Consider the following 9,518-nt stretch of genomic DNA (forward strand, 5'->3'; position numbering starts at 1 on the left):
CACATACACATACACATACACATACATATACATATACATATACATATACATATACATATACATATACATATACATATACATATACATATACATATACAGGAGTGAAAGAGGAAAGAAGGAGGGGATATTTACGGACAGCTATGAGTTTATGTGTAGGGTACTAGTCTATACAAATAGTATCTGTCAGAACTGGCCAGATTATATTGATATTATAAACATCGATACATGTTAAATTGTACTGTATTATGATATCATTTAAGTGAATATGGTAAAACTATTAACCTCACTAAGCAAAAATTACTGCAATTTTTACCTACAGATGAGAAGATAGTAAATGTTAATATATTATCAGACAACAAAGCCTTCATTAATGAGAAGAATGTATTCTAGAAATCAATGAACAGTACAAATTTTGATAGATATGCTCATTGACTTAACAATGTACACATATACCAAAGTATCACTCTTCATACATTTTCTGTAGCTAATCTTTGATTGAGTACTAAACACTTTTTTTTAAAATAAGGACAACATTTAATTGGGGCTGGCTTACAGGTTCAGAGGTTCAGGCCAATATCATAAAGCCTGCTAGGAGGGGACTGGCTCCCATGTGGTTAGTAGGAGGGTCTCAAAGTTCATGCACACAATAACTTACTTCCTCTAACAAGGCCATACCTACTCCAACAAAGTCACAACTTCTAATAATTCCACTCGTTGGGACAAGCATAATCAAATCACTACAGTGGGTTATTCAGAATTTATTGTTAATGGGTTTAATTTGTTCAACAACATGTCATTTCATTAAGCAATCAGTCACCATGTTTTTTGGTATACTTTCATTGATGACTTTTGTACTGAACAATCATTGATTTTCCAGTTTTCAACAAACTCATAAATTTTCAAGCATTATTTGCTAAGTATTTATTTTGTCCCTCATGCCTTCATTTAGTAATTTTAATTGTATAGATATTGGTCCATTGAGGTCATGTTGCAGCTTTTCTTGTGTTCTTTTTATTTTGTTCTTTCTTTCTCTTTCTCTCTGAGTTTCATCTTAAATGGTCTCTATTTAGGTTCACTAATATTTTCTTCCTCAGTTTTCAATCTTCTGACAATTTTAGTGATCACTCTGGAACAAAATTCTATTTCTTGCTACCAAAACTGCTTGGTCTCAAGATTAAGGGCTAGTGGAACAACTGTATAAAGATTGGCCAATAAAATGTGAATATATTGGGATACATTGTGGTCAAAACAATGTGTCAAGAATGAGAAAAATGGTGGAGTAAAAATTGTTAAGATAACACCTATATGAGAACCACAGATATTGAGAGCCTTGAGCCTGGCCTCCCAGGAGTGTAGCAGAACACTAGGATCCTAGCATAGGAAGGAATAATAGAACCACATCCAGGAGCAAGAGAGCAATGTTGATAAAACCAAACATGTTGACTCTGATGTTGATACAAACTAGACAGGCAATGCCCATGTACTTACAAAAACTATGAGGGATGATATGATGCTTACAGCTTTTAAGACTGTGGAAAAGAACTCTGAAAACATGACCTCAAAAATATATAAACAGAATTTATTGACTATGCAAAATATTGGGTTGCAATATGAATTCTATGAGGAGTTTCATGCAACAGAGGCAGCTGCTCTATAAGACAGCTTGTCAGAAAGATACAAAGGCAGGCCTATTCCAGAGTTCAAGGTCAGCTTGGGTCAGGGAGAATTTAGGCCAAAGCACAATAGGAGTGGTGATCTCAGAACTGGATCCCACCTAGCTAGCTTATTGTCTGTTCTTACAAAAGCAGGCAGATCTCTGAATTCATTTATAATGTTAAGAATAATCTCATTGCTGTCTTTTCCTAGGAGTCAAGGGGTTATGGTAAAAAAAAAAAAAAATGTTGAGTGGTGGGATAGTCAAGAGGGAACCTGGTGTGGGCCAGTTCCAATTCAACTAAAGGTAATTTACAGATTTAGTGAAATCTCACTCAAAATTCCCACGATATTCTTCAAAAAACAGAAACCAAAATATCCTATAACTCTTATGGAAACACAAAATACCCTTGATAGCCAAAGAAACAATGAACATACACACACACACACACAGAGACTCTCTCTCTCTCTCTCTCTCTCTCTCTCTCTCTTTCTCTCTCTCTCTAAAAGAAAAACAAGAAGAAAAATAAATGCTGGAGTGACCACCATTCTACATTTCAAGATATGTCACAGAGCTATAGTAACAAAAAGAGCATGAAAATCTCCTTTAGGTGTGCAATGTCATTTCATTATAAACTAATTTGTATTTCCTGGTGAGTTTTCATGTGTTTTTTGTCACTAATCTCTTTATGAAATATCTATATGAAACTTGGCTAAGTTTTCAAATGTTAGATGATTGTCTTACTACTACTGTTCATGTATAAAAATGTTTTGTAAACTGGGCGTGGTGGCACATGCCTTTAATCCCAGCACTAGGGAGTCAGAGACAGGCAGATTTCTGAGTTCGAGGCCAGCCTGGTCTACAAACTGAGTTCCAGGACAGCCAGGGCTATACAGAGAAACCCTGTCTCGAAATCCCCCCCCCCCCAAAAAAAAAAAAGAAAAGAAAGAAATGTTGTATAAAGTTGCAATTCAAATATATTGTCTGATAAGAGTTACAAGCATCATTTTACAGCAGATTTCATTTTCTTAGTATATTGTAAAAGGCAAATTTTAAATATTTTTATGTGATCAGTACCAGAATAGGAACTATGAAGATCAGAGGATGAGTTAAGAGTTTGCTCAGGCCAGGTGTGGTGGTGCACACCTTTAATCCCATGACAAAGAAGATTATACAGAGAAACCCTGTCTCAAAAAACCAAAGGGGGGAGGGGAGAGTTTACTCAGTCATCTCTCACCAAGACTTGGTTGATCCCTGACCCATTCTCTGATTACTACCCATTACTAGAATGCATGTGAAAGAGTCATACTTGCCATCTAGAAGAATTCCTTCATGCTTGGAAAGGGCTCTAAACTCTTGTCTATCTATAGGGTCTTGTCTAATTGGAACACACACACACACACACACACACACACACACACACACACTGGGAGACACAGTATTTGCTGTGTGGCAAATGAAACTAAAAGATTTTGATAAACTTTTTGCACTGTCTTAGCTAAAACAAGATATCTTTGTAGAATTTTGGTGGTTCAATCTGAAGAGATTCATTCTGTACACAAGAGGATTCCTGATGGTTAACCTAGGAATTTTCTTCCCTCTTTTTATTTCTCTGTACTTTAGTGCTGTATCCTTATTTCTCCATTGTATCTTTTTTCATCCAGGAGAATTCCTTCTTGGTTGGATGCCCATGAATACAGAAACATTGTGTGTTTAGCATGATATTGTGTAAAGCAATTTTTCCATTTATGCTTACTTACATATAAGTTCTCCTCTTTAGGAAGGAAAAAGACTATAATATTACAAATGAGAGGCTTACAGTAAAACATCCTTGCAAAACAATATCATCACTGCACGATCTCGAATCTGCTTGGTTCTCACCCCATAAATAATAGGGTTAAGAGCCGGGGGAATGATTACATATAAGTTAGCAAGGAGGATGTGGATATATTGTGGAATATTGTGCCCAAATCGATGAGTCAAGAAGGAGAAAAGGGCTGGAGTGAAGAAAGCCAAGATCACACACACGTGGGAACCACAGGTATTAAGAGCTTTGAGCCTGGCTTCCCAGGATGGGAGTTTGAATACAGCGTGAAGAATTTTCACATAGGACAGAGCAATCAAAATAACATCCAGAAATATCACAGATATGAGTAATAATCCAAACAATATGTTAACCTTGATGCTGATGCATGCCAGTCTGGCAATACCCATGTGCTCACAGTATGTGTGAGGTATGATATTATGCTCACAGAATGAAAGCCTTAGAATGAGAAATATAAGTGGAAAAACCAAAATGAAATTTCTGAATAGTCCAACTCCAGCAATAATGCAGATCATTCTGTTGGTGAGGATAGTATTATATCGGAGAGGGTTACAGATGGCAATGTAGCGATCAAAGGCCATAGCCACAAGTATGAATGTTTCCATGCCTGTAAACAGATGTATGAAGAACATTTGAGCTATACACTCCCTAAAGGTAATCTTATGGAAGCCAAACCAGAATATGCCAAGTGCTCTGGGAACAGTTGCTGTAGATAGACCCAAGTCAGTCAGAGCCAGTATGGCCAGTAAGTAGAACATAGGCTGGTGAAGGCTGTGTTCAAGATAGATTACAAAGAGAATGATGACATTCCCTAGGACAGCAATAAGATAGACTGTTCCAAATGGCAAACCAAGCCAAAACTGCAACTCTTCCAGTCCTGGGATTCCCAAGAGCAGGAAAGAAGAAGGATGAATCCATGAGCTGTTTCCTGGTGACATGCTGTCAGGAGCCTTTGATTGGCAGAATTTGAAGGAATCTACACAAGACTTGAGAACACTTCATCAGCACTAGTAATGAATAAGAAGAGAATAGATGTCATTAGTATACTTCTCATGGAGTATAGAAATATGTTTTCCTTCATATTTCCTCTCTTTTTCTTTTCACTCATGTAAATGGAATATGAATGTGAATATTTCTTAACAAGATGAATATTTAGACTCTGTACCAGTTAAACTAAATGAAGTTTTGTCTTCATATAAACCAAGTTTAGTGGGAAGATGAACCACGCCAAGTAATACCGACTTCTATATAGGCTACAACATTTTGAAGTATGTACTTATGAATTGTGTAGAAGTATTATCTGATTGAGAAATGATTACAGCTCAGACCACAGATATTATTGTGGCTTTCAAAATATTCCTTCAAATGTCAGTTATATAACTAGAAGTATGAGTAAAAAATATGCCAGGGTCTATTTTCAAGTATAATCAATGGAACTCTTCCCTGCTCCTTACCTTGCCTGTAAATAACTATAATCAGGGGATAATGCTAACCAAACCACATAGGCTATCAACTAAAAGCCCAGTGCCATGTATGGGTTACCTCTTCTTGAGTTGTTGCTTACAGACTATTGCTATTGTTTTGGTTACCCTCTAGAACACAAGACACTATTGCTGAAGACATCACACATTTCAGTTATATATCATGAAGAAATAATGCCAGTACTGACCTGGAAGCTTCATCTTCCTGGATAATTTTCATAATACTGGGAGATGCTATGTACACTACAAGAGAAAAAATTCAACTATCTATGACTTCTAGTAAAAATCAGCCTGGCAAGATAAACCCACTAGTGCAAACAGCAACGTGAATGTTCTGAAATAAACCAAACATTCTTTTCATTGGTTTTAAAGCCTGCTCAAGAAGCTTTAGCTCAGTGAATAAGTGCATAGGGAACTTCCAGAGGACCCAAGTTAGATTCCCACCACTCATAAATGTAGAATTCTCCCAGCCCTCTGCAGCCACTAAGAACCACCTGTGGTGGTAATCTTCAGATCTGCCAAGCCGGCTCTACTGTTTATATCTCTCAATGCCCTTCAAAGCTTCTCCATTGCCTGCTGAGAAGACCTTTGGATGTTCCAGAGACAGCGTTCTCAGGGCCCACCTACAGGCTCTCACCTCTGTTCTCAAAGGCTGGGGTTGGGAGGAAGGGCTTTTTCCATGCTATAAAAACTGAGTATTTCATTAAACCTTGGGCTTTGATCAGGATTTCTTGTCTTAGCCTGGTTATTTTCCGGCCTTAGTTTTCCTTTCCCAGCTTGCCTTCCAGGGCCGACCCGGTTCAGTTCGGAGTGTGACTGCTGGCAGAAATGCACACATAAAGGCAGCTTACTATTAGAATTGCCTACATGAGTTTGGGATTGGGCAGGATTGTTCTTCAGAACAAAATTAATGAGCTGCAAAGAGTCAAAGGAAAAGGATATAATTTGGAAAAAATAAGAATACCAATCCCATGTAGACCCCAAAATGAACCCACACACCTATGGTCACTTGATCTTTGACAAAGGAGCTAAAACCATCCAGTGGAAAAAAGACAGCATTTTCAATAAATGATACTGGCTCAACTGGCAGTTATAATATAAAGAATGAGAATTGATCCATTCTTATCTTCTTGTACAAAGCTCAAGGCTAAGTGGATCAAAGACCTCCATATAAAGCCAGAGACACTGAAACTTATAGAGGAGAAAGTGGGGAAAAGCTTCAAAGATATGGGCACAGGGAAAAAATTCCTAAAATGAACAGCAATGGCTTGTGCTGTAAGATCAAGAATGGACAAATGGGACCTCATAAAATTGCAAAGCTTCTGTAAGGCAAAAGACACTGTCAATAAGACAAAAGGAAGGGATCTTTACCAATCTTAAATCAAATAGGGGACTAATATCCAATATATACAGAGAGCTCAAGAAGGTGGACTCCAGAAAATCAAATAAACCCATTAAAAAATGGGGTGCAGGGCTAACCAAATAATTCTCAACTAAGGAATACCGAATGGCTGAGAAGCACCTGAAAAAAATGTTCAACATCCTCAATCATCAGGGAAATGCAAATCAAAACAACCTTGAGATTCAACCTCACACAAATCAGAATGGCTAAGATCAAGAATTCAGGTAACAGCAGATGCTGGTGAGGATGTGGTGAAAGATGAACACTCCTCCATTTCTGGTGGGATTGCAAGCGTGTACAGCCACTCTGGAAATCATTCTGGTGGTTCCTCAGAAAATTGGACAGAGTACTATTGCAGGATCCAGCAATACCTCTTCTGGGCAAATATCCAGAAGATGTTCCAACTTGTAATAATGACACATGTGTTCCCCTATGTCCATAGCAGCCTTATTTATAATAGCCAGAAGCTGGAAAGAATCCAGATGTCCCTCAACAGAGGAATGGATACAGAAAATGTGATACATTTACAAAATGGAGTACTACTCAACTATTAAAAACAATGAATTTATGAAATTCTTAGGCAAATCGATGGATCTGGAGGATATCATCCTAACTGAGTTAACCCAGTCACAAAAGAACTCCCATATATGCACTTACTGATAAGTGGATATTAGCCCAGAAACTTAGAATACCCAAGATACAATTTGCAAAACACATGAAACTCGAGAAGAAGAAAGACCAAAGTATGGACACTTCGTTCCTCCTTAGAATGAAGAACAAAATACCCATGGAAGGAGTTACAGAGACAAAGTTCAGAGCTGAGATGGAAGGAAGGACCATCCAGAGACTGCCCCACCTGGGGATCCATCCCATAAACAGCCACCAAACCCAGACACTATTGCCTATGCCAGCAAGATTTTGCTGACAGGACCTTGATATAGCTGTCCCTTGTGAGGCTATGCCAGTGCCTGGCAAATACAGAAGTGGATGTTCACAGTCATCTATTGGATGGAACACAGGGCCCACAATGGAGTAGCTAGAGAAAATACCCAAGGAGCTGAAGGGGTCTGCAACCCTATAGGAGGAACAAAAATATGAACTACCCAGTACCCCCAGAGCTTGTGTCTCTAGCTGCATATGTAGCAGAAGATGGCCCAGTTGGCCATCACTGGGAGGAGAGGCCCTTGGTCTTGCGAAGATTATATGCCCTGGTACAGGGGATTGCTAGGGCCAGGAAGAGGGAGTGGGTGGGTTGGGGAGCAGGGTGCAGGGAGAGTAAAGGGGACTTTAGTGATAGCATTTGAAATTTAAATGAAGAAAATATCTAATAAAAAAGAAAAAAGAAAAAAATAGAATACCAATTCTAGTGTTAAATAATTTTCAAATCACCAGTAACATAATACTTTTCAGTAAAACTGCTCTAAAAGGGATAGACGGGGAATAAAGGAGCAGTGCCAAAGACAGAGGAGGGACAACAGGAAAGAAAACAAGGAGAAAGGTTGAGGAGAAAAGAAACAACTCTGCAGCAAAGTCAACAATGAGCTTGCCTAGAATTTATCATTTATCACTTTGATCATTTAAAATCAGTCATAGAGAGTAAAAAATCAAACAAACAGACAATAAACTGAGCAAATTCTACTGAAATTCTACCAGCTAGAAATAAGCACATGAACATTTTATGTCTTCCAAATTAATATTTGAGTAATACCCAAATAATGAAGGAATTAAATCAATAGATCTTACCTCAAGATTACCGATTTTGTGTCCAAATTCACATTGCAGTCAAGTTAATACCAAATTCACCAATTTCAGACAGAAGTGCTGTTTACAGACTCTGCAGTCATAACTACTCCATGTTATCAAAAGGAAGCTCAAGTTTATACTGGAGTTTAAAATCTTCCTCCATGACAAAGAAGTGTCACTCTTCTAGGTCTTTGTATTTGATCACAAAAACAATGTGTACTTCTCACACAGACCTGTGGGCATAAAAAGTACACTGGCAAGGGATCCCTTGAGACTTGAGAATTTCTCCCTTCAGTTCCCCAACTTGTATAATTCTGTAATTTTTAACTTCTTAATTTCTAGTTACTCTGTTCCAACTCATCCCACAAGAATATTTGAACCAATGTGAATTCCCTATCTTGTTATCTAGTTCTTTTATAGTCTCTCATGATTGGGCCATTTTTAAAGCAAGACATCTTCTTGCTCATGATGAAGTCAACCCCTAAGGACTTTGGCTTACTTGAAATCTAGAAAGCCATTCACTTATTCAGATATGTTTCATGTTTGTGTTTCTTTCCCCCATGAAACCAAGTCTTATTTAGATTATACTAATCACTTATAAATATGCAAATAAATATCTCTCAAGCGTCAGATATTAAGAGAACCAGTACACTTTCTTTAAAAATATGTTTTCAATGAAATAGAATTACATCACTCCTTTTTCCCTTGCCCCATCTACCCTTGTTCAAACCCCTCCCATGCTCTTTCCACTCTCAAGTTGATATCCTTTTATTAGAACCAGTAAAATTTCTAAGAATTCCACCCTAATTCCTTGAAAGAAAATTAGAAGATTTTCAACAAAAATACAAATACAGATACAAATTCACTATTTAAAGTCATCACATGAATAATATATCCTGCGCTTAACAGGAGATGTATGTAGTCATGGAGTCTGGCTTTCTTCTCTAGTGTGTATTTGTTAAGTATGTGTAAATGTCTGTAAGCCCTTTAAAAAAAAAAAAAAAGTAAAATCAGAGTCTCTCACAAGGAGCCAAGGGTTTCTAGGACGCTGTCTGTTAATACCCTGACAACAATGGGATTACAAGCAAGTACCACCATCCCTGTTTTTTACATGGGCTGTGGTCCTCTAACTCAAGTCTTCAAGCTTCCAAAGCAAGTACTCCACAAACTGAACTATCTTTCTTGCATCTGGGCCTGATTTGCATATGAGAAAATAAAGGCAATTTAAGTAGCTGCCTGCTATTGGACCTACAGTGACATCTCAACAGTGACAAAGTAAAATAAAATTTAAAAATGGCATTTCCATAATCCCATCTAAGCAAAGACAAAAAATACTGCTGTCCAAAAACTGGTTTATTCTTTACAGTTGTTATTGAATATAGCACACACACACACACACACACACACACACAC

The 9,518-nt window shown here is 37.7% G+C and overlaps 1 protein-coding gene across 1 annotated transcript; it reads right to left on the minus strand.

The window, feature by feature from the left end:
* Nucleotides 1-3,469: 3,469 nt before the first annotated feature.
* Nucleotides 3,470-4,417, minus strand: LOC110322306 (olfactory receptor 52E8-like). The gene has a single exon (XM_021198963.1). It carries the CDS (start codon nt 4,415-4,417, stop codon nt 3,470-3,472), a length of 948 nt encoding a protein of 315 aa, XP_021054622.1.
* Between the last annotated feature and the right edge of the window lie 5,101 nt (nt 4,418-9,518).

The sequence above is a fragment of the Mus pahari genome, chromosome 1 (genome assembly GCF_900095145.1).
Source record: "Mus pahari chromosome 1, PAHARI_EIJ_v1.1, whole genome shotgun sequence".
Taxonomy (NCBI): Eukaryota; Metazoa; Chordata; class Mammalia; order Rodentia; family Muridae; genus Mus; species Mus pahari.